We start from the raw sequence: 25,908 nt of genomic DNA, 5'->3' as shown, positions 1-25,908 counted from the left end.
TTCTAAGAAACCCAGTCTGCCCACCGGAGAGGCGTTCACTGTCACTCTGTGGAGCAGGTTGATGCCCGGAGGAGGCCGAGGACGAACCCCCCCCCCCCCACACCACAGGGAGGGGAGACGCTCGCTCGCTGGAGAAAAGGCAAAACCGGAGAACATTCAAAATCATAGAAAAAAAAAAGACTTTAACCATTAGTAAACAAATAAATAAGGCTATGACAAAACAATATATATATATATTTATAGATATGAAAAAGAAAAAACGAAATATGTGCAGTGATTCCAGTATCATCTTTACACAAAAATGTTCACATCTCTATAATAATCTAGAATCTTTTCATTTCTTTATTCTGTTTGTTTTTTTTCCTGCATTGCTTGTCAGCTTCTCTGTACCAACCAGCTCGACGACACCAGCAAGCCGCTCTCTGCGCGTGTTCATGACCGGAAAAAAAAAAATATTTTAAAAAGCCAGTCTGCCGTTTCAGAAAGCAAAAAAATAAAAATATCCACAAGTACTTCTCTTCCTGCTGCGAGAAGAGATTCTGAGCGAGCTGGCTGGGAGTGTTTTGAGATGCGTGTCCCCCCCCCCGTCCTCTCTGGGTCTCTTATCTGTGGCTCGGTGGAAGGGCTGGCTGGTTGGCACCGCCCGCCCGGCAGTCCCATGGCGATAAAATCTAACTAACACTTCAGCGAAAAAAAAAAAAAAAAAAAAAAAGGAGATATATCCAGAGCCAAAAACAACCCCCGAAAAACCCTTTAGCAGGACGACAAACTAGAACAATATGGTGGTAGAAAGACAGTTTCAATCACTCACACACACACACACACACACACACACACACAATCTCACACACTGTAGTCATTGAAATACTGTAGTCATTAAACTGCTCTATACATGAGCATTTCCCACTTTCTACACATTTACACTGAATATGATTTGACCTCATATTCTTACAAGCCCCTCCCCCTCCTTCTCTTCGCCCCACAGCCAATGGGTGGGTGGGTGGGTGGGGGGGGGGGGGGGGGGGGGTAGAGGAAGTAAATAACTGCGGAGTAATACTGCATCTACATCAGGTGAGTGTGGAGTAAAACCACAGGAGGACCCTGCGCTCGTTTATCAAAGCTCGGGGAAGAGAAGAAGAAGAGGAAACAGGGGGCGTGGCCTCCTGGAGAGAGTGGGCAGGGCTCATGAAAAAGGAAGGAAGAGCAGGTGAGTCACTGATCGAGCCGACTGTCGTCTGCAGGATTGTGGGTAATGTCATTCCAGCGATGAAGAAGAAGGGCCAAAGGGTGTTTGTAGATGAAGAGGGGGGTGAGGGGAGTTGAAGTGGAGGGGGGGGGGGGGGGGGGGGGGGGGGGGTAAGAGAGGGAGGGGGAGGGTGTGTGGTTCCTCTTGTTGTGGGCGTGTCCTGACCCCGGAGGGGGGCGGGGTCTACCTGTCCTTCAGCTCCTGAGTGACGCGCTTGGTGAATCGGCCGCAGAGCAGCCCCACCATGAAGAGCAGCGCCACGCCGGCCCCGATCACGGTCAGGATGTAGTTCTTGGACGGCGACGTCATCACCTGCATGGCCAGGTCTGAGAAGCCCTCGGCAGGAGCCACCTGACAGGAAGTGAGGGGTTCACATCAGCGTACTTCATGCAGTTACCAAAGTAAAAGCCCCTTTAAGTCAGATTTTATACGGCTTGTTAACAGAGTTTCAAAATTAAAAGCCCATCTATAACTGATTTTATGTAGCTCATGTATCAATAGCAAAATAAAAGCCCCATTTCACAAATTTTGTACAAATTTCAAATTGTTATGATTTTAATGCCGCTCATTCCACCCATTTCAAAGTAAAAGCCCATATAAAGTATATTTTGCACAGCTCATTAAGTCGGTTTCAAATAAAAGTTCACTTTTGAAAAATAAAAGCCCCATAAAACTTTGTTCCCCATCTAATCAATTTCAAAATAAAAACGCCCTTTAAATAAGTTTTTTCAGCTCATTCAATTATTTTCAAAATAAAGGGCCCCTTTAAAACGATGTTCTATAGCTCATTCAGTAAATTTCAAAATAAGAAAAGCTTTGAATTTAAATGTGTACTTCAATCTAACTAAAAGCTTGTTACATCAATTTAAAAGCTAAATTGTAAAACAAAGAATTTAAGGAGCAAATTGTTCAAATAAATACAGTAAAGCAGCTCTTACAGTTTAAGTTTCGTTGAGGACGAAATCTTTGAGCATTTTATTGTTGTCGTCTTTTTGTTTTAATACATTTTGTGACGTTTTTTTTTAAGCTAATACAAAGAACTCACTCATCAAATGTACATTCTCTAAAAAAATAACACGTTTGAAAACCAATAGTTTAAATGTAAGTGACGTTGTCTAACGTTGACTTTACCTTTGCAGCGTAGCTCCACATGTCGATGCGATCCTGAAGCCTCTTCTTGCACTCCGGCTGCAGACGAACGCGTTTGTCCTGCAGCGCCTCCATCAGACACGACATCTCTGAGGAAGCAACGCAACATTCAACCCGTTTGTTTGTCTCGTGCAGTTTGTTGCTGCAACGTTTGAGGTCGGAGGATTTAGAGACGAACGTAAGAAGCTATTTAGTTTATTAAATCTCTTTATTTTAGTGCTTATAAACAAACCAGTGTGTTTGTTATTAAAGAGAAGAAAAGGCTGTTAACACATCTAAATAGTCAAACTTTACATCTTTAGCGTCATCTCATCTGATCAAACATCTTTTTGTTGCACTTTTATTTCTCAGGAGTCAAAAACAACGTTCACTTTAAATCTATTTAATACAGTTCAATACAAATCCTATCTGACTTCCTGTGTTTGTATTTTCTGTTTGTTTGTTTGTTTGTTTGTTTGTTTGTTTGTTTGTTTGTTTGTTTGTTTGTGGACTCACGGCGGCCCCGGCCAGGTGGGATGGCTGCACATTGATGTTTGATGTCCAGAGCGCACGCCGTGTGGAGGACGGGGTCCACGAAGATGTCCGCCTTACTCTCCTTCAGCATGTTCAGCACCTCCTGCAGGAGGAGGAGGTGGAAGAGGAGGAAGGAGAGGAGAAGGAGGAAGTGGAAGAGGAGAAAAAGAAGGTTTCAAACCCTGCAGTCTGATAAAATGTCTCTTACTCGATGCTGAAAATTGTATTTTCTACGGAAACTCATTATCGTCATTTATCATCTTTTATTTAATAATAAGTTATTATCATACATTATTATGAACAGTTATCATCATCATGAATTCTGTGATTGCCAGTTGAGGAAACGGTTGTGTGTTAAAACCCGAGACGTGACGACGGCGCTGTGGTTTCCTGCCGTCCTCAGCGGTCAGTGAAGGCAGCACACGGGGGTTTCTTTACCTTCTTACATCCTTCCTGTTTGACCTTCAGCAGGTTGACCTTCAGACACTCCTCCACCTGCCCCGTCTGCTCCTGAGCCGCCGCTTCCTCCGGACACAGCCGGGAGATCTGAAAGACATTAAAACAGCTGTTTATGTGCTGCCCAAGAGCCTCTGAGCAAGGCACCGAGCCCCCACGGTCTATATCTTTAACATGAAAAAAGAAAGATCTGCTCAGCTGTTGTTATCTGCTCAGCTTTGTTCCAGCAGCCACTTCACAAACAGGACCACTGCCACAAACCTTCTGGCTAAATTTAGAGACTTTCAGCCAATCACAGCGGCCGGTTTCACCTAAACTACCAAACAGAGCAGCGCTTTCTTCTTCTGAGACAACTAACGCGTCGCCATCGCCCCCTGCTGACCACACGGACACATTAGAGAAACATGCAGAATAAATGTTTGATGAAATATCACAATTTTAAGCTTTGATTCGGTTTCTTTTTCTGACGGAAGCGTTCGTCACAAATGATGTGTTCAAGGACCGTCAGAAAGATGAAAATGTGATGTTTGACAGTTTTCAGTTCACAGCTTCTGACTGAGATAAACGGTGTGATTTTGGCGATTTTTTTTTTTTTTTTTTCACAACAGCTTTCAGTGTGTGTGTGTGTGTGTGTGTGTGTGTGTGTGTGTGTGTGTGTGTGTGTGTGTGTGTGTGTGTGTGTGTGTGTGTGTGTGTGTGTGTGTGTGTGTGTGTGTGTGTGTGTGTGTGTGTGTAAGAAAGCATGCATGTATGAACCTCCTGTGTGCAGTGGATCTGCAGCTGAGGGTCCAGTCTGTAGTCCAGAGCCGACTCCTGCAGGACGACCTGGATCTGAGCCTCGCAGTCTGGAGACAAACGCTGTGACAACAAACACAAACATTTATATTTATATGACTTAAATAATTACTTCAAGAACTTTCCAGGACTCAAGTTTCTTATTTGGAGGTTAACTGACTTCTTGACTTTTGATGCATCGAATGGTTCATGATTGAATATTCTGTATCTACTGTATGAACATCACATATTCTGATGTTATCTTCAACACACACGTCTCTTTCTCAAACACAAGCGTTTAGCTCTTAATGCTATTTGTTCATTATATTTCTCTTCATCTTTCATCCTCAATAGTTGGAGATGAACTGGTTTCCATCAGTAATTAACAGCAACACAATGTTTATTGTAAGAAAGATAAAACAGCTAATTGAAGGACGGCTCAGAGGAGTCGTTCATTCGGAGCATCTCGGGCGAGTCGTTGACAGCGTGAGACTCGCCTGGTCGGCGTATTTGAGCTTGAGGCAGGCGATGACCTGACCCTCCAGCTCGCTGTCGGCCGTCGCCTTGTTCAGGATGGGCTGACAGAACTTGGGGATGTCGGCTTTACAGGCTTTCCTCAGCACCGGGTTCAGCCTGTAGTCTGGAAGAAAACACACACACACACGGATACAGAAGTTATACTTGTGAGGTAGAAGTCGGATGTAATAATTAAGCCGTGTGTGTGTGTGTGTGTGTGTGTGTGTGTGTGTGTGTGTGTGTGTGTGTGTGTGTGTGTGTGTGTGTGTGTGTGTGTGTGTGTGTGTGTGTGTGTGTGTGTGTACCTGTGTTCTGGGTGATCTGTCTCTTGGTGATCATCTGTTTACATTTAGGATCCATCAGCTCGCTGTTCTTGTTCTGCTTCAGACACTGAAGAACGTTCTTTCCCTCCGACTCCGAACAGAACCGCTGAAAAACAACAACAACAACTCATTTCTCAGAATGTCTGCAGTTCAATTCACCGCGTTCACACGGCGGCCATTTTGCTCTTTTGTCACGCTATACAGCTGTGGTGAAGTGGTCCAAATTATTTGACTATTTGTAAGCCAGCTAAGTGTTGAAATCATGGACGCGATAAGTCAATAATGTTCCCCAAAAGAATCCAGACAAACGGATACAGAGACGTCCACAATGTAAAGGAAAGAACGCCGGCATGGCGGGCTAACGCTAATGCTAGCTATCGGCTGACGAACACGAACTGTCAGCCACTAACGTTAGCAGGTTTTACTGGCCTACCCTGATCACGTGGTGCTGGTTTTACTGGGCCTACCCTGATCACGTGGTGCTGGTTTTACTGGGCCTACCCTGATCACGTGGTGCAGGTTTTACTGGCCTACCCTGATCATGTGCTTGCAGACTCTCATCAGCTGGTAGTCCAGCTCGGGATCAACCATCTCCACCTCCTGCAGCTTGAAGATCCGCTGGTGGCAACGCTGAGTCAGCTGACGCTTGTTCTCCTTCAGACACTCGATGACCTACAGAGACAGACGGAGGTGACGCAATCTCAACGTTAACTCTACATTCTTGCACACAAAGTCTTGCTTGCAAAGAAATATATGTGTGTGTGTGTGTGTGTGTGTAGCCGCTGACCTGTGCGTTGCCGAAGGCCACGTTCTGACACAGTCGGTTGATGTCCTGCTTACAGGAGTCGTACAACTCCGGCTCCAGACGGATGTCCTCCGACTGAGAGACAAAGAGTTTAGAAGATTTACAGATAAAAACACTTTTAATCTGCAGGAGAAGAAGAAACTCAGACCGGCTTAAAGGAAACATCTCGAGAGAAGAAGAAGAAGAAGAAGAGTAAAGATGTGTTTAGAAGCTGGACATCAAATCCAGTGAACTTCTCTCTGAACACTGACACACACACACACACACACACAGTCTGATGCATTTACTTCCTGTGTCTTTGGAATCGATCTGGTTCAGGTGTCCACTCACTTTCGTCCTCAACTTTAAATGTCTTTCAGTTAAAAACAACAACAGGTTGTGTCGCCTCGTTGTCTCTGAGCCGCTGACTGAGTGACAGCGAGGCTTCTGAGCCAATCAGACGTCAGAACGTACCATCTCCACCTCCTCCACCCGCAGCTGTTTACGACACTTGATCGACACCCGCTGCTCCTTGGCGTCCTGCAGGGTGTCGTTCCTCACCGTGGTGCTGAGACAGATCACCACGTCCACCCTGAGGAGGGGAGGAGGGGGGAGGGGAGGGGGAGAGAGAGAGAGAGAGTTCAGAGGTCAACACTCGTTCCAGAGCTTCATGTCAGATCCTCCTCCTCCTCCTCTCTGCTGTGGATTCAACAGATTCTTCTGGTTGATGATATTGTGATGAGTGAGTGTTTCTCAATAATCACACTTTCATAATGGAGATATAAAACTGATACAATGTTTCTGCAGTTTCTGTTTTTCTCTCCCGTTCTTTTTGTTCTGATCTCATAAACAAAAGGAAACGAACGCGACAGATTTATTTATGTAACAAAGTGAAATATTAAAACCTTTAAATTGCTCCCAAAAAGCAACAACCTGCTCTGAACGGCTGTAAACGTCACACGGTCCTAAACTCTGCTCAGTATTCACTGGATGGAAACAAAGTAAACATAAAAACAGTGTTTTGTCAGCGAAAGCCTGGAGGAGGAGTTTGAGGAGAGTGAGCGGCCATCATTCACTAAAACACCTGGAACACAATAAGAGCATCACTTTCCACCTTTGAGCTAGAAACACGTCTCGCTGAGCGTCTTACTTCTTCTTGATGTTGGGACACAGCTTGAGGACGTCCTCCTTGCAGGCCGTCTTGAACTTGTAGGAGAAACGGAAATCTTTGATCTGAATCTGTAGACGGACAGAGGAAGCGCGTTAGTGACGAGTCGGCAGGAAAAACACGCAGCGCACGTCTCTGAGAGCTCCGTTCTGCGGGTCAGCGGAGAAATAAAAACATCACGACGACACATCGTGATGCACACATGGTGATCCGTCTGCTCACCAGCTGGAAGTGAGTCACTCCCACTGAACACTTCTCATTCATCTCCTTCTGGTGCTTGTTCTGAACCAAACACTCCATCAGGTCACCGCTGTTGATCTGGTTATCTGCTACCTCCTGAGAGACAGACGGGGGGGAGGGGAGGGGAGAGAGGGAGAATATTTCGTAAGATAGAAACATGTTGTGAATTTGGGAAATCATAACATTCATATTTCTTCAATAGATTTTGACGTTTGGAGTTATTGATCAGTTCAAAGTGGATTTACGGAGTGAAGTCTTCAGACTCACATGGCAGTAGGTCTGGACGACGGGTTCACACGCCTGCATCAGCAGAGCCTCCATCTGAATATCCTGAGGACACAAAGAAACAGAGGACGTCTGGTTAAACGGCTCTCACTCCAGCAGGAGAGAGAGAGAGAGAGACTGGTTTACAGTCTGGAGGTCGACAAAACCGAGTCGTGGACTGATTACTACAGCGACAACTTTAAGAGACGTATTCAGACTATCGGGTTCATTCCCAGCGCTGCTCCGTCGCTTCTTAGAAATAAAGTCACTAAGATGTTCTGAAAAGTCACTAAATCGAGCGAGAAAGTCACCAAGTTGGCAACAATGTATTCAGCTACGTAGAGAAACTTTGCTTTTTGATTTAACTTTGACCAGATAATTTGACACCAGGCCTCCTGAACCTGCTCCAGAGTGTTGCATTATGGGTAGCAGCAGGTGTGGCGGTTACCTCAGACTCCAGCTCCGTCAGGTTCCCCACCACGTCCCTGCAGTCGGACACCAGGTCCTCCAGGTGGTCCTGCAGACACTCCAGCTCCTGCCCGGCCTCCGTCTTCTCGCTGCACCACTTCCCCAGGTCGGTCATGCATCGCCTCTGGAGCTCCGGGTCCAGCTTCACGTCCAGCGCCCTCTGGTGGAGGATCCTCTGCACCTCCACCTTACAGTCCCTGGAGAGCTGCAGGGGGGACGGGGGGGACGGGACCCCATCGGGTTAGAAGAAGAAACCACTTCACTTCTGTTGTTGGAGGCCTCAAGCTGATACTCCACTCTGATTAGTATTCATGTAAAGTGGCCGTTTGAAGATGTGGAGGTTTATTAACAACATATCTGAGCGGAGCATCACTTTAAGGACGGACAACACATCGGATTTTTTTAAATCAAGAACTTCATTTGGCTCCGGTTGATTCATCAGCACCACGTTTTCTACCAGGATTGAGATCTGCATCGATTCTTCACGTCACAGTTCAAGAGTCACGTTTTCACACAATTACTCTTTAAAATCAGCTCCCACATGCAGCGACGTTAGATAAGAATTAAAACCACCAGCCATCATGACAGGAAAGTCCAGTTTCCTGTGATCATCATCATCATCATCATCATCATCATCAGTTCAGCAGCACGACGTACTCACAGTCAAACCCTGGTTTCCTGCTTCAGACTCCCCACTGAGGAGCTACGAGAATATTCTCTGGTCAGTGAGAACGTTCACAGACTTCCTGTTTATTTCCTAAGTAAGTAACTCAGTTTTGCACATTTGGCTGCTCCAATGTGACTTACAGTGTACGAAAAGCATGAAAAGTCTAGAAACTTGGATCGACACTTTAAAAAGGGACGAACGGGGCTACAGTCTTTAAAGTGAGTGCAGCTTTGAAGGAGAGCGCTGCAGACGGCAGCCGGTGAACGGGCTGGAATGTGATCTTTTGGGGGAAACTTTGCGTTGTTGCCACTAACGGACTCAGATTACTATCAGTGGATGACGACATTATGGAAAGAAGCCTCCAGAGAAATAAAACGTCTCTCGCTCAAACCCAGAGACCGAGGTGAGAGCCGGTGTCTGGTGCAGCTCAGTGTCGTCTAAAAGGTTTTAAACATCACGGCTGAATATTTAGATCTGCAGAACGAGACTTCTCAGAGCGAAACGCACAACAAACAGACAAGCAAAAGGTAAAAGGTTGTGTCTCTGTAGGGTTCTTTCCATAATGTCGTCCGACTCTAATAATCACTCTCAGTGGACGTAAAGGACGGCGAGGAGTTCCCCCGATTACATCACAGCCTGTTGAGCGGCTGCTGTCTGCAGCCTTCTCCTTCAACACTGGAGCAACTTTCAGAAACTGCCCCCGTTCCTCACGTAGACACAGAAACATTAGACAAAAGGTTGTAAAATACCAAAGACTCCCATCAATCAAAGAGCGGACAGGCGCTGCACAGACGGACTGTTCTCAGCCACGTCTTTTAAAAGTATCTATAACATTTAAAATGTGTTGTTTAAAAGCAGATTATTCAAAGTTAAAAGAACCCACAGCAGCAGATATGTTGACTGAGCTCTGTGGGAAACGATGCTGCGTGGATGAGTGCGAGTGATCGGACTCACCCTCCGGCCCTGCTCCACCGAGCGGTAGGCGTGGCGGTACAGGCAGGAGAAGATGGCGCCGGGCGGCATCATCTCGCTGGTCTCGTTCCAGCCGTGCGTGTGGCAGAGCCGGGCGGCGTCGCCCTGACACTTCTTATACAGGACGGGGTCCAGCCTGGAAGACAACAACGCAGGGAGGCGTTAACAACACGGTCATCAACTTTAGAGTGAACATAACGTTGCTTCAGCTGTGAGGAATATGAAAAGTTCACTGAACAGAGAAACACTTGTTAAAGAAAGTAATTTGCTGTTTTCAAAGTCGTCCTGTGAAGCTTTGTTAGATATTTAAATAAAGTCAATGATCAAAGACAACACAGTTATTAATGCTCTGCTCAATTTATAGATTTTGGTCTATTTTTCTTCCACAACTCGTCTTCTTTCAGACTCGAGGAAAGAATTTCATTTATTTTCCTACTTTGTGTTTTTGCGTCTGTAGATTTCTACTAAATTCACCAGAAGTTACCATCACATAATGCCTCATTTGCATATTTAAACATCACACGTCAGTAAACTTGTAATACAATAAATACTCGTCTTTCTGTCAGTAATGAACTGGAGAAGTTTCACGGTGAAATCTATCAGTTCATTTTTTAACCACGTTCACTTTGGGCATTTCAAAGACTGAATTCATTGGTCGGTTTAATAAAGAACGACATCGTTCATTTAAAGAGCGAGGCCGCGCTGCGACAGGTCCATTCGGTACAGAACTGTTTCTTATTGTCGTTACGTCTGTCGGAGGATCAGCTGGACTTACTTCCAGTCTCTGGCGATGAAGTACTGCAGCTCCAGCAGCCTGTGCTCACAGTCCTCCACCATCTTCTCCGTGTACAGATGCTCCATCAGACACGACAGGATCCTGCAGCACAAACACAGCGTTCACCTATTTATTCAACTTTCATCTTCTATTCAAACACGCAGAACGTTTTCCTTTCATCAGCATTTAAACTGAGAAGCTACAAATCTAATCTTTTTACAGAAGGTTGAACTTACAATTGAAGTTTCTTTGAATCAGATTAAATGAAAATTAACTCTGGGTCTTTGCATCAGTGAATAAATAATAAATCACAACTCCTATATAATGTAAATACGATGCAGAATCACAGGAGGAGCACATCCTTTAACTTTTAAATCACTGCTTCTAAAAGGAAACGCAGGTCATCAGGTTTGATTGCAGGAAGCATTTTATTCTAACAAACTAAATGAAAACTTAGAATATTTCGCAATCAACCCTCTGAACCCCAGAAACCCACCGGCAGGATGGAAAAGCATGTTTTTATTTAAACAATGTTCATCACAGCCAGAAGCGGTAAAAACTGCCATAATCGTCAGATTGTCATCTTTCCGACGGTCCTTGAACACATCATGTGTGATAAACGCTTCCTTCAAAAAAAAAAAGAAACCAAAACGGAGCTTAAAATAAAGCGAATAAAGCGTTTGAAGCAACCAGATGACGATGATCACAAATCAAATGAACAATGAAATAATAAATGTTCATTGTGTCTGGCCGCTCTCGTTCTAATCATAAAGCCATAAGAAAACATGAATAAATGAACTGTCTTCATCTATTAAACTTCCTGTTTGAAATGATATCCAGGGTGGTGAATACAGGACACACATTCAGGTTAAACCAGCTTTTAATCGTTTGTTTGTTTTACTAACTGGTTGTAAAAGTTGTGAACTTTGTGTATAAAACGTATTCTTACGTCTTTTTTTCAGACACCAGAATGTGATTTGGTTGTTTTTAAGTTTTCAATCAGAAAGCTTCAGTAATGAAACGAAAACATTCCTTAAAAACATGCAAACTTTATAACAACGTGTCCTGTGATGTGACGGATCGTCGTTATTCTACTTATGAACGTCTTCATCCGTCAGCTTCTAGTCAAACAATACAATCTTTAAAAACACAAATATATAGTTTCATTCTTTCTCCTCCTCCTCCACCTCCTCCACCTCCTCCACCTCCTCCACCTCCTCCCTCCTCCCTCCTCCCTCCTCCCTCCCTCCAAAGTGTTAAATGACGTGAGAGCTGAAGTCTTTCTGTAGTGTGTTGGCATCAGTACAGTGTGTGTAGACGGAGTGAATGAGAGGAACTCGGTCCTCCACCGGACACAGAGTGGATGAAGAGGTCGCGGGGTCACTCACATGGGGTCTCCGCTGCGGATGTGTTTGCAGGCGGTCTGGATGACGGACTCGCAGGCCTCGTTCAGCGCACGGTCGATGCGGTAGTCGGCTCCGGGGTCGGCCTCCTGGATCAGAGTCTGGAGCTGAAGACACAAAACAACAACGACATCAACAACAACAACATGAGCTGGAAGCTCCTCTCTCTGGGGAAGTTGACTTCTGATGATTGAATGAAAGCCTTAAGGAGTATAAGAACAGCTCAAATCAATGACTATTTATTAAATAAAACAACTTCTCAAACGGAACAGAAGTGAAGCAGCAGAATGATAGAATGCTGAGTCACATGACGGAGCGGTTCCTTTTGTCGCAACGCTCCGAGATAAACAAAATCAACTGGTGGGAAACATTCAACACTCCGAACTGATCGAACCTTCACACTAAACACCAACATCACACTGAGAAGAAAGGCATCGACCAATCACGTCGCGCTAAACTTACACTTTAGTCTGAACCAAGACGGCAAACTCTCAACCTCCACAAAGACCACACCCACTCCTCCTGTTCTTACCTTTCACAATAAAAGCCCTAGACGTATATACACCAACGGTTTATCAGAGGGGACTCAGACAGACTCTGGGTCAACAGGATCCTGGTCGTCGTTTCCTTTTCTTGTAAAAGTTGCTGCCTGCATGACTAGTTTCCCTCCTCGCTTACAGATAAAAACACGACGTGGCTGCTTGGCGCATCGATGTGAACGACTCACCGCCCTCTGACAGTTGGGGTCGATGGAGCCCATGTCTCCCCGGCCGACCCTCATCAGGCAGTGCAGCGTGCGTCCCTTGCGGTGCAGACCGGAGCAGTGGCCCTCGATCTCGCTCCGGCAGTGCAGCACGATCTCCGGACTCAGAGAGAAGTCCTCCATCAGCATCCGCCGGTAGTCCATCATCTCGCCCTGGCACTCGCCGCTGACCACGCGGCCTGAAACCAACACCACGATTTAGAGAGAGAATGACGATAGAAGTCGACGGGAGTCATGATGACTTTTTAGAAGTTGCTTCTTATTATGGTGTTTTAAAGACTGCCGGAGCGGCCGGACTGACCTCTGTGAACAGCCGACTCCAGACAGAGCAGCAGGTAGGAGAGGCGAGCTTCTCGGGCTCGGGGCATGTTGCTGTCGGCGCTGCAGTGGTACTTCCTCAGGTCCGACTTGCAGGCTTTGGCCAGCGAGTAGCTCACCTTGTAGTCCTGAGCGATCAGCTTCTGCCTGGTGGTCAACGCCTCGCGGCACTAAGGACGCAAACAGAGGTTCAGCATACAGTAACGCGGCGGTCGTATCGTTCTTCTCTTGGCGCGGTTTATCCAACGCGAGGATCTGAAAGTAAAGCGGCGTCTCACTCACCCTCTCAGTCATCGCCTCCTCAAACTTGTGATTGAAAAGACATTTGTAAACTCGTCCCTCTCCGGCCATAGTCTGGAAAAATACATAAAATGAATGAATATTACAGAAAAAGTCTAAACAGGAAGTAAGTGTTTAAAGAAGTGCGTTAGTGTTACTCTGAAGGTGATAACTCTTTGGTTCCGTCATTGGTTGAAGAGCTTTTCTGATCACCTTTTCACAGAAGCGCTCCCGGTCTTCGCGGCAGGAGAAGTAGAGGTACCGGTCCAGGTGGAAGTCGTCCGAGGAGAGCTCGGCGACCCTCATGATGGACTTCTTGCACTCGTCCTTGATGGGGTGCGCCCCCGGCTGCTCCTCGGCCTCCCGCACCAGACCTTTCTCCAGACAGGCGATCACCTCGCCCTGAGAGTGGACGTCCTGCGCGGGGAAACAACGAGGTCGTCGGAGTCAAAACACATCTATTCTAGAAACAGCGTAACAAATGTGACCAATTGATTTGTGGACGACGGTTTTTTTGAAGACTCGAGTTCGGCATTTTTAGTCATCGCCATCTTGGGATTGGGCCGACGCCATCTTTGATTTTGAAACTACAGTAGAGATTGAGACCATAAACTCATGTTTACAATGTTTACTGAGGTAATAAATCAAGAGAGAAGTAGAGTCATTTTCTCATAGACTTCTATACAACCAGAGGAGTCGCCCCCTGGTGGACACTAGAGAGAATGCAGCTTTAACACGTGAAGCTTTGGCTTCACTTTAAAGAACCGGAGGTTGCCGCCTGTTCAAATTCTCCGGTGTCGACACATAAAAACACGTTGGTGGGATTTTATTATCTGTCCGGGTACAACAGCAACCATCATCTGAAACATAGAAATCTAATGAATAGATCAGGCGCACGTCGCAAACGTGTTTATTAAATGGAAAGTTTTAAGCTGAATGACTTCAAGAACAAACACTTTAAAATATGAAGTCATCTTTCCCTCATCGAGGTAGCAGTGAAGGCTTTTGATGTGAAATACACATCACAGCCGTTTATAGCAGCACTAATCCCACACAGAGTGAGCTTTCCTTTCCCTCCATGCATCGCTTCGTCGGTAACGTCTTGTATGCTTTATTGGTCGGTAACAGACGAGCTCAGTGTGGGAGAACGCGCTTCGTCTAATCCGGCACTGAAACGAGCCGTCGTGACAAAATATCCCCGATAAGGAACCCGACTCGGCTCCCCCGCTGACAAATAAATAATTTGCTCTGAGTTCTAATTGTGCCGGCGTGATATCCCATAATAACCGCGTGTCTAACGGGCTTATGGAGGTTTCGGCTTGGCTCAGCAGCAGAACACGTTCACAGGAGATCGATTCGCTCCGCTCGCTGACAACGCTGCTGTCAAAGTTGTCTTTTCTCAGCTGAGTCACACTTTGGACAGTTTCTGGTTATTTTAAGACCACCACAAAATGAGTTTGGTAAAAAAGTAAACAATATACTATTATATATTATATACATTAGTGAAGGAACTGTCAGATGACTCAGCTTCCTCTTTGACCCGTTTTGAGGTTTGAACCTACTGAGCTTCCGTCTTTATCGCCGTTCACTCGTGTCGACACTCACGCAGCGTCACTGCAGACAGGAAGTGGTTCTAACACCACCAACACCACCGTGCAGCTCAACTCGAGGGTTCATTTTTAAAGAGGACTTTTGAAGGAAGAAATAAACCGAAAAAAACGGTCAGATGTGACGTGAAAACGTGTTAAATCAGCTGTAACCCAATAGTTCCAGCTCACATTCTCCATCTTCTAGTATCTGTAAGACGTCTGATCTTTACTGAAACTCAGCGCATTACAAAAACAGAGAATTCTTATTTGTTATTTTAACTAATAACCAAAGAATACATCATTATTTATAAGAACTAACCGTTTGTTCCAGGTTAAATCTGCTGAATTTAAAGCTATTTTTCGAGAGCTAATGATGAACAGGACGGACTCGGCCCTGAACAGAACCAAACCATAACTAGTGTTGGTCGTGAACACGGCGACGGGCCGGAGCTTCTACCTTCTCTCCGGTGCTGATGCTGCCGCAGCGCAGCGTGTTGATGTCCTCGCGACACTTGTCCATGAAGCCGCAGATCAGCCGGTAGTCGCTGAAGACGATGGTGGTCATCTTGGTGATGTACTGGTTGCACTGGTAGTCGCTGATGTTGCCCCGGTGGTCCACCAGGCAGGACACCAGGTAGCCCTTCCCCAGCTCCTCCGACGCACATTCTTTAATCTGAGTGAAGAAACGAACGAACTTCATGTTGTTGTAAACGTGCAACACGGATAAATTAGCCTCGAGAAATATCAACTCTTTGATTAACATTTGCAGCTGTTTTGCGTTTCTCTAAATGTTATTAATGGTGCTGTTAGATTGCTGAAAAGATTGGCTTTGATTGATTTGAAAATTTGAAAATTTGAAGATGATTTGAAAAGATTGCAAATTTTCTCATTACATGAAAGCACACATTTTTTAATCTTGTTTCAATAAATCTTGACTTTTAGAGTTTAAAAAGCTCTGGAGTTATTGGAAATGTTTGGATCAAACGATGGAAAACAATCCTCGGCAGCCACCGCTGGAATCTGTGTCTACAATCAGCACAACATTAACTATAATATAATATAATTAGAGTCGACTTTATCTGCATGTGTGCAGAAAGATGGCCACTCTGGGGCAATGCAACGCTCAGTAACCACACATCAGACATATTAATCACTAATAAAAGAGGTTATGGTGAATATGTCAGACAGAGAAAGCTTATATCTCGACTCTTTAGCTGCTAAACGCTCCACTTTGTTCACCAGCTGCTCTCTAAACGGAGTCCGTCTGCTGAGGCTTCATCAGAGCCGGTCTCCTGATAACAGCTGCTGCTGGTAATAAGGTCGATAAGAACACCAGACTGAACCAGGCAGTAAATGTGCCATAAAAACACATCCATTGACATGTTTATTAACGTCTTTGTGCTCTGGAAGAGGTGAAGACGTTTGCTTCGTGTGTGTTTGGTCATTAATGTGATTCATATATTAAAATCAAGCATGCTGAGCTGTCACACAATGTATGAAGGAAATGAAGTCAGAAGCTTTAATAAAGAGCCGCTCAGACTCCTGATCAAGACAAACGGCCGCTCGCCTCGTGCTGTTTTTATTGCTTGATTACTACGATGAAGCGATTTAAAACAAACCTGCGAACGGTTAAGAGGGACTGGTGATCAGATGTAGAGAAGCTGGTGGGCGGATGTGGTTTGTGAGCAGCTTCAGGAAGCTTCTCTCTGATGGCTGATAGAGACACTTCACACAGATCTTAATCTGGAATCTAAATATGTTCCAAACATTTCTATCGTGTTGCACTTCAAACCTAAAATCACTACTTGCTGGCGTGATGCCGGCTTTATTTGGTTCAGTGTAAAAGATCTTCTTCTTTACGGCAGCACGGAGGGACCTCTGTGTATAAAAGGAGCTCATGATGGAGAGATCGTCTCTAAGAGAGAATAAACATTTGTCAATTGCTCTGTCGCTAAGTCCCGCCCCTCGAACACATACTGGCCAATCGTAGCGTAGCGTGGTCCGGCTCCGTGGACTCATCAATGCTTTTTGGTTCAACGTTTCGTAATCGTGATACTCGTTACCCGGAGCTAACATTAGCAGAGTACGTTAGCACCTCTATGCTACGCTAGCTACTGAAAGTATTCACTGATTCTAACAGTGAATAAAGAGGAACAGTGTTGTTCCTTCATTCGTCGTCTTCTGATGTTTAACTTCTTTCTTTATCTCTTTAACCTGTTTTCACAGTTTGAAGGATGAATCCAGGATGTCAAACTCATCGTAGTCTTTTCTGTCCGCTTCTCTCTGAAATCACTTTGATGTTTTTCCAAAAATTTGATATTTATTCAGTGAATGTAGTTCGTGACAGTTTGGGCTCCGGGGGGGGGGCGGGGCTTAGTCGAGGGGCAATTCATCATACTTACTCATTTCAATACTTAATATAAATGTTTTTATAAATAAATAACACCACACAATAAACAGAAGGCTTCAAATAGATGCAGTGATCGCTACAGACACCGACTCCAGCGATCAATGATCCGCCCCAATAATCCGGACAGGAGCACCGTTAACCTACACACAACTACAAGCTGCATCTTTTTAAAACCACTGTGTTTAGTTTGAGGTTCTCTTTGCTGACGTAATCTATAAAGTAATAAAGTAATTAAGCCGCAGAGGTTCGGTTTCAGCGACTGACCTCAGAGATGGTGGTCTTGCAGACCTCGACGGCGACGGACTCAAACTTTGGGTCGGTGGTCAGGTTCAGCTTGTAGTTCCACAGCAGCTGGAGGAGGAAGGATACATGAAACATGTGGAAACACACACACACACCACACCCACACCCACCCCCACACACACACACACACACACACACACACACCATCCACATGCTAGCAGAGTCTAAGACAAAGACTAAAGAGAGAACTTTGAGTCTTAAAATGTAAGCTGATGGGATTCAACCCAATCAGAAGATGTCTGGATCAATGTTTGTTTTGATGGTTCAACATACACTACATGGAATTGTAGTGCAAACATGGTGCATGCTGGGAAGTGGTGTTTTAGGGAAGGGAAGACACTTACATGGTTGCATTCGGCTGCAATCTCAGTTTCCTGAAAAAGGAGGAGAGAAAGGAGACGTTAGAGCGAACACATCGGAGAGAACTTCAGGATTCACAGCGTTTCTCCAGAGATTCTTTGAGAGGTCGATGAATGCGATTCGGCTCTCATTCAAGATTAAACTCAAGGCTGTAAGAAATGTGCAGGAATGTAAAGTTGGAGGACACAGCCGGTGCGTCCCATAATCCATTGCGAGCTTGTCTGTAGTGTAACGGTGCGTTCAGGCGCCTGTTGTTGAGTCTAGCAGCGGCGCAGACATTATGGTTAAACCTGCCTCATTTAAAAAGGCCTTCAAACACGAGGACGTGACTAAGAAACAGATAAAATAGATTCTGAGAGGCAGAGAACCAACTACAAGGATCGAGAAACCTTTAGAAAGAGATGCAGCGTTGGCCCACCAGCCCTCAGCAGGACCACAGACTCTATAAGACGACAACGTCGTCATCGTGACGTCACTCACTGTTTATTACATCATTGACTAAATGAACATCATGCTGTATTGAAGAAGACTTGAAACTAGAGATTGAGACCATAAACTCATGTTTACAATGTTTACTGAGGTAATAAATCAAGAGAGAAGTAGAGTCATTTTCTCATAGACTTCTATACAACCAGAGGAGTCGCCCCCTGGTGGACACTAGACAGAATGCAGCTTTAACACATGAAGCTTTGGATTCACTTTAAAGAACCGGAGTAGGAAACGCCGACTCAGGACGCAGCTTCTTCTTTTCCTGCTGTGTTGACCTGAGGTAACCCGTCTGTCTGCTGCTGGTCGAGACAGGAAGTCTAATGCTGACCAACCCCCCCCTTAACCTCCTAACCAGAGCAACCAAATCACTGCTGTATTCCCAACGGAGGAATTACTGACAGTGTGTGTGTGTGTGTGTGTGTGCAGATGGTCCAAGAGTTTCTGACTGTTTACCACACAGCAGCCAGACCACGGGCCAGAAATAGGCCGTCTGTCTGTGTGTGTGTGTGTGTGTGTGTGTGTGTGTGTGTGTGTGTGTGTGTGTGTGTGTGTGTGTGTGTGTGTGTGTGTGTGTGTGTGTGTGTGTGTGTGTGTGTGTGTGTGTGTAGTGTACTTTACACACGAGTGTCACAAAAGCCCTTCACACAGACAGTGAACGCGTCTCAGCTCACACTGAGGCCGTTATAAACAGCGCGGCGCTGACTCAGCGGTCGACTTGAGGGGGAAATAAAATAAATAAATGCTTCTTGGAGAAATGACCCCCGGAGTTCAGATAAAGCCTTTATTATTTTATTAAGTACATATCTGAATATTTCAGGAGTCTTCTGACATGAAAACAGCTTCTGTGTGTGATTTCATGAGCAGCTTGTCCTGCTTTTTGTTCCCGTTCTGTAAAGAAAGAAGAACTGTTCTCTATGGGCTCCAGTCAATTACACCACAGTGATTTGCATAGTGTTGATGTTGATGAGGACTGAAGCTGGAATTCCAGTGCTTTCCAACGTGCACCTGAACGCAGCATCATGTTTTTTTTTGCCAGGTCGACACAGAGAGCGTGGACGGAGCCGGTCAGTCTGACGCCGATCAGACAGCAAAAGAAAAAGGCCTTTTGTTTTATTTTTCTGTGCTTCTGGCCCCGCGGGGAGAAACCCCGCCTCTGCACGCGCTCAGTCCACCTCTGGACCACCACGGCTGCAGAGCACAGAGTGACTCATGTGGGCGTCCGTCCGGCTCCGTCAAGAGGATCCGAGAGCCCAAAAACCTCCCGCTGATGTAACCGTCTGAACACAAAGCAGCTTTAAGGCGTTTCTCATGCTCCTCACATCTCTCTCTGTGGCCTTGATCTTCTCTGTAACATGAAGTCCTGCTCCTCTGTGGAAACAGAACCATCATGACTAGAAGCTGAGACAACTAGAACATGTCTTCATAGTTTCACTGAAAGGTTCAGAATTTTAGGTTTTTTACAGAATCTGATTACTTCAAACGCTTCATTCAGGGAGATATTTAAAGAAGAACGTAGAATAAAATGTTTTTGCTGAAATAATCAATTTTAAGCTTCGTTTTTGTTGCGTTTTCTGATGTAACCGTTTTTCAGTCACACATGATGTGTTCAAGGACCGTCGGAAAGTTGAAAATCAGATGATAATGACTGTGATAAACGGTGTAGTTTGGGGGGTTCAGAGGGTTAAAAGCCCAAATAAACGATGACACCAGCCTCTGAAAAAACAGATGAAAACTGGAAAAACAACAGATTATGTAGCGAAAGGATACGAAGTGTTCAGGTGAATCAGACGTCGTATTAATCAAACTGAGTAGCAGCTGGAGATGTAATCCAACACAACGGGAGGATTCAGACACACACTCACACTTCAGTCACACGGAGACGTTTACAGATCTGTGTTTGTGAAGACGTCCGTCTCACTTAAGAGAAGCAGATAAATTAAACTTAATCAGCTCTCATTAGTGTTTCCTCCTGGGAACAAACCCACGAGAGGCTGAGCTATAATTGGATGTGGGTGAGAGGAAAAGAGAGAGAGAGAATGAGGTGAAGTGATGGAGAGGAAAAGAGAGAGAGAATGAGGTGAAGTGATGGAGGGGGAGAGAGAGACCAAGGCGACGTCTTGAAGGTTTCCATTGTCAACCATTTCTTGGCCTTTTTTTTCTTATCAAGGCTGCTAGTGACTGAGACACTTGGCAGCGTGTTGAAGAAGGTTAGTCGCATTTAAAATACATTCAAAAGTAAATTTAAAGCTTCAGGAGGGAAGAGGTGTGTCAAATAGATCCAGCACACAAAAGATCACGGAGCGGAAAGAAGAGCCACAGACGACAAGAAGCGAGAGAGAAAAGGCAGCGCAGCGTCTGTTCTCTACCAGCCGATCAACAGAATACTAAATAAACACGGACGACTCGAGTCTCTGCACGCGCTGCGTTTTATTTGCCTCCACACATCTGGGCCGTGCTCGGGTCAGGTGTGCGACAGATGTTTGTGTGTTTTCAGCACCGCTGACGACACGGAAAGAAAGAAAGAAAACAAACCCGCGACTCACTGACAAGTTTAAGCTCTGATTGGGTTTTTATTTTATGACGGAAGCGTTTGTCCCACATGATGTGTTCATGGACCATCGGGAAGATGAAGATCTGATGATAACGACCGTCTTTACAGCTTCTGGCTGTGACAAACGGTGTAGTTTTGGCGGTTGTTTAAAAAAACAACAACTAAGAAACATGCTTTTCCATCCGGCTGGCAGGTTTTGTGGTTCAGATGGTTGAATAACTGGTTAACGTCAGCGAGATTATTCATATTATTGTTGTTATCACACAGTGGACAGCAGCAGAGCTGCAGCTGCAGCAACCCGTTCAGATAACCGTCAGCACAATGATCCTGAATGGACGCTGGATTGATGGAAGGACACTAAAGGATGCTGCTTAGTTTCCTCTTTATGGCAGCGTGAGCACCGAAATACAAGAATAAAAACACCCGAACGCTCCGAAAGTCTTTGTTTAGGACGACGACAGCGTTCAGGGATTCAGAGAAGCTGAAGTGTTTACTTTATCACAAGGACAGAGTACTCTGTAAAGTACATTATATATATATATATATATATATATATATATATATATATATATATATTAGTAAAAGACACAGAAGACAATGTACTCTGTCGTGGTAATGCTCCGTCGTAGACAATGGTGTTTTTTAAGGTTTTTTTGGCAACAGTTTGTGTTTCCTGCTTCAACACGACACCAACGAAGCTCCTACAGAGGCCGGCGCTGCCCGGAGGTTTGAGGGTTTCATTTCTGGTGTTGCTCAACAGCAAAAAGCAGCTGAAAACAGAGCAACAAGTCTGCCGCTCCACAGTGAACATCCCGCTGCATTAATGTGCTAATTTGCCAATCAAACAAAAAACCCGGGCGGCCGAGACGGAGACGGACTCACGGAGGCTTCACGCATCTGACGGGTCAGAGTGAAAACCTTCACTCTGCAGAACCTCCTCCTCCTCCTCCTCCTCCTCCTCCTCCTCTCTGGAGGCTCTGCACCACGTACACAAAACCACAGCAAACCAGCAGGAAGGCCGGAGACACACAAAAATGCTACGAGTCCAAAAGCAGCTCTTTAATCTGAGACGAGGTGGACGTCTGCAGAGAGACGTCGCGCCCGAAAGACTCAAACCTGCTTCACTGAGAGGAGCTGCATTCATGTCAACACACCGTAGACACACGAGGCGTTTGAAACGCGCCGAGAAAACAAAGAACAGTGAAGTACAGAACAATAACTTCTGTAACGAGTAAAGTAGCAAACTAACATGCAAGAAACAAACAATTGTTAACATAATCGACAGTTCGGTTCTACTTCAGGTGGTAGTTTTGTCTCAACAGTCCAACTGAACCCGAAAATAATATTCCATCAACAACAACAACGTAGAAACAGAGAAAAGCAGCAAATCCTCACATCTGAGGAACGGGACCCGGAGGTCTTTAGATCTTTAAGCTTCATAACAGCAGAACTTGCTGCGGATTCATTTTGTGTACTCGTCTGATCTCCGCTCCTCACTTTCATGTGTCAAATGTGGAGAAACCGACCAGAAGCCTACAAAACACCTACGATCACAGAGGACAGAAGTCAATATTTCAAACGGTCCGTATTTTTATCACGCAGAAGGTTTTGTTTCTTTAAAATCCGTTTGGCGTTTCTCCGGCCCGCCGCCGGCAGTAAGAGCGTTTGGTGAAGCCGCTCGGCGCAGAAGAGACGCCGACTTGTGATTTTGAGGAAGCAGATAACGGAGCACAAAGCAAAAGCTCGTCTCAGCCGCCTGTAAGCTCCCGTTGCAGCGCGTATACAGATCTAGAGATCTCTCTCCGTCGGCTGCAGCGCTGCTGTTGACGAGCAGCTAATGAGCTTAACAGGAAGTCGGCGAGCAGCCGGCGAGCGAGCTCTCAACACAGACTGGAACGGGCCTAAAAAAAAAAGGTCACAAAGTGACCTGAAGCAACCACAGGTTCAACTGCAGACACGCTTCTGGAAACACCTCTCCGGCCACATGTCCACACGACTACGTCTTTTCTTATTCACGCTCATTTTGTTCTGCAGAACGATTGTGTGCTGACCACATCTACTGATCCATCGTCTAGTAAACTTTGATTTGTACGTCTTCATTGTGAAATATATTAGTTGTGTGAGAGACAAGACAGTAAAACCTGCAGCGTTGTAACTAAGTCTGAAAAATCTAAAACTTTCCACTAATTTGTTTGAGTTCATAGACGAACATCTGAAGTATAAAGCACAACCTTTCATTATTAAAGAATACTTTATTACTCTAAGCATCCAATCTACTTCCCGTTTACACCGGCACACACAAGTCTGGACGGAGATCATTTCACTAACGATGCTGAAACGCTGGTGTGGACGGAGGTCGTTTCGGTCTTAAAGGAAACCGTGCGAGTGTGGACGGAGCCTCAAGAGAGAGTAAACAATGAGTCATCGTTCTCCACCTTTCTCAAACAAACGGCCTGTGGACTCAGGTGGGAAAAGATAAATACATCCAGCGGCTGCTGCTGCTGAGAAACTACAAGAGGAAGAGCGGCGCCGGTTCTCTCTCCGAGGACGGGGAACAGCACCTCTTCACGGCGAGATGCACTTCACGAAGGAGCGGTGAGTCTAACACGTTCACCGCCATCATCCAAACCTTACTGGTTCCTGCTTGTTGTTCTAACGACAACGTCTTCAAGTCTTTGGGCTGTTGGCCAAACAAAACAAGACATGTTACCATCAGCGATAACATATTGACTAAACTAATAAAGGATTAACTACAGCAAACGTTCTTGTTTGTTCTGCAACCAAAAGAACGCCCTTTTTAAAATACGTTATTTGACTTTAAACTGTATCCTGAGTCGGCATTTGTGTTAAGAGTTTAAAACAAATGTTTTGACACTTGTTAGAAACGGTTACAGAGAGCAGGAGGAGTCTGATCATCATCTTGTGGTTGTGTGTGTGTGTGTGTGTGTTTTGCCTAAACATGTCAGGACAACATTCACTACACTGAAGAGCCTCAGTGGCTCCTCATGCTGCTGGAGAGGAAGGCAAGTCACAACGTTTAAACCCCAGAGTCTGCAAATAAAACGGGTTTAAACTGTTCTTACTGTTTAACCAGAGACACAGAACAACTTTAAAACCAGGTTCAACACACACATAGACACACACAGTCAATCACTAGCTAGTTCAGCTAGCTAGTAGTCAGAGGCTTTAGATGAAGTATAATCTAAAGGAAACGTTATCTGTGCTAACATCTCCCAGAGGCTAACAACTGCTAGCATAGCAGCGTTAGCACACAGTTAGCTCACTGTTAATATCAGCTTGGCTATCCTGGTTTTACTAAAGTCTCCACGTCACCGATGTGTCTCATCACGTCTTAACGTGTGAGTTGTGGTTCTGAGCCCTCTGTTCTGCCCGTTGGCTAATGTTGTTGCTAATTGTAACATGTAATTAGCAGCTAGCTTAGTCCAGGTGCACCGTCGCTTTTAGTGTGTCCCAGACCTCGCTGATAAACTGCCTGTTTTACTGAGTTACAGCTCGCTGTTGAATCACTGACAACAAACTGAGCAACATTCAGTGTTAATCTGTAACAACTGGGTCTTCTGGTGAATTCGGCTCAAACGTGTTGCACAGAAACCTCTTTAATGTCGGTGGTATACAGCCGTTTGTTCTGTTACTCTAACGTAACGCGGTTACAATGAGACGTGCTAAGACAAGAAAATATGCAGCGACACGAGTCATAAACTTGCAGGTTGTAAAAGAAAGTAAACGCTATTTGTGCATTGCATCATTCCGAATAGTAGAGTGGGTCCCGGTGACTCTGAATATGTGTTCAGTATTTCTCTACAGTGTGCGACATGTTGAATAAGACGCCATAGCTCTTAAATTACTGTATCTGTGACCGGGGATTGGCGTGACGTTAGCAGCTACCAGTTAGCTGGTTTGTTCCAGCAGGAAACACCCAGGCTTCTTCTTCTTCTCCTGCAGAAACACGTCGCTAAACGTACCTCTTTCCGGTCCTGGAGACACTCCAGCACCGCTAGGTTGTTGCTCCACGAGTGCTTGGGGCACAGCCGGCTCAGGTCGTCCCTGCACACCGCCTCCTCGGACAACTTCCAGCCGGTAGAGCGCCTCCTCTGCAGCGAGGCCCCGGCGACCAGGCTCTTCTCTCCGGCGGCTCCTCCCGGGATCACCGGACCTCCGGCGGGATGATTCGGTGCGTTATCGGCATTACCGGCGAGTTTGGCGATCGCGTTGTTTTGTCCTCGAATCGGGTGCAGAGACGACAAGATGCAGAAGATCCAAAGCAGGAGAAGAAGAGGAACACGTAGACAGTCCGCCATCTTCACAGAGCACAGTCAGCCTGCTGCTGCGTTCACGGGCGGTGGGAGAAATGGGTACTAGGAGGAAAGTTGCAGACGTTTCTTTTTTTTTTACCGTGGACAGCTCATGAATAAATCATGAGCGCGTGTGGGTTCATAGTGAGAGCAATGGTGGAAAGTAACTAAGTACATCAATATACTTTTCTACAAAACTATTTTTTTGATTTAACCAAAAAAACCTGAGTTATAAAACATTAAAGATTGTCTGAAAAATGTCATAAAGATGAAAGATGAAGATGAAATCATGAACACAAATGTATAGTTTAATAATAAAACCTCTCTTAGTGTTGATGGAGCTAACTACACACAATACATGTAACAATTACGGATTTAATGTACAAAGTGTCATTATAACAATAAAAAACATGTTTAAAGTGATTTACAAACTGATCTATGACTGAAACTGAAACTTGTTCTTTAATAACAAATGTAAAGGTTCACATCAAAATTATTCTTTGTCTTTAAAATAAATAAATAAATAGCAGCCAAGATATTGTGATTAGATTTATTTTATTCTTTTAAATGACTGATATCTATCAGCTGGACTAGAATTTCTTACGTACCTGTAAAATAGTATTGTGCTTTATACGTTATAATGCCACTAGAACTATGTTTAATGAATCTTTTATTTGTATTTATTAAATCACTTTTTTGTCTTTAAATTAATTAAATAATTTTGTAAAACTCAAGATGACACACCTCCTGTGTGTGTATTTACGTGTGTGTGTGTGTGTGTGTGTGTGTGTGTGTCTCCTCTGAAAGGCTGATGA

The 25,908-nt window shown here is 45.0% G+C and overlaps 1 protein-coding gene across 1 annotated transcript; it reads right to left on the bottom strand.

Moving 5' to 3' along the window:
* Positions 1–498: 498 nt before the first annotated feature.
* Positions 499–25,670, bottom strand: glg1a (golgi glycoprotein 1a). Its single transcript, XM_079162764.1, has 25 exons — positions 24,764–25,670; positions 17,725–17,754; positions 17,342–17,428; positions 15,125–15,340; positions 13,292–13,495; positions 13,082–13,153; positions 12,783–12,969; positions 12,446–12,660; positions 11,704–11,825; positions 10,316–10,417; positions 9,523–9,676; positions 7,882–8,106; positions 7,437–7,499; positions 7,152–7,265; positions 6,912–7,000; positions 6,236–6,353; positions 5,765–5,857; positions 5,512–5,649; positions 4,960–5,083; positions 4,636–4,778; positions 4,121–4,222; positions 3,347–3,454; positions 2,891–3,011; positions 2,378–2,484; positions 499–1,597 (listed from the first exon to the last, which is right to left on the bottom strand). The coding sequence occupies exons 1-25, from the start codon at positions 25,097–25,099 to the stop codon at positions 1,430–1,432; spliced, it is 3,438 nt and encodes a 1,145-aa protein (XP_079018890.1). The 5' UTR covers positions 25,100–25,670; the 3' UTR covers positions 499–1,429.
* Between the last annotated feature and the right edge of the window lie 238 nt (positions 25,671–25,908).

This window comes from Pholis gunnellus, assembly GCF_910591455.1.
Source record: "Pholis gunnellus genome assembly, chromosome: 7".
Classification (NCBI taxonomy): Eukaryota; Metazoa; Chordata; class Actinopteri; order Perciformes; family Pholidae; genus Pholis; species Pholis gunnellus.
This window is presented reverse-complemented; position numbering and strand designations above follow the sequence as displayed.

Coding starts and splice junctions, on each gene's coding strand:
- glg1a (XM_079162764.1), bottom strand. CDS start 25,099: ATGGCGGACTGTCTACGTGTTCCTCTTCTTCTCCTGCTTTGGATCTTC. Junction 13,154..13,291: donor GGGAGCGCTTCTGTGAAAAG/GTGATCAGAAAA, acceptor GTATTTTTCCAG/ACTATGGCCGGAGAGGGACG. Junction 3,012..3,346: donor AACAGGAAGGATGTAAGAAG/GTAAAGAAACCC, acceptor CTCCTCCTGCAG/GAGGTGCTGAACATGCTGAA.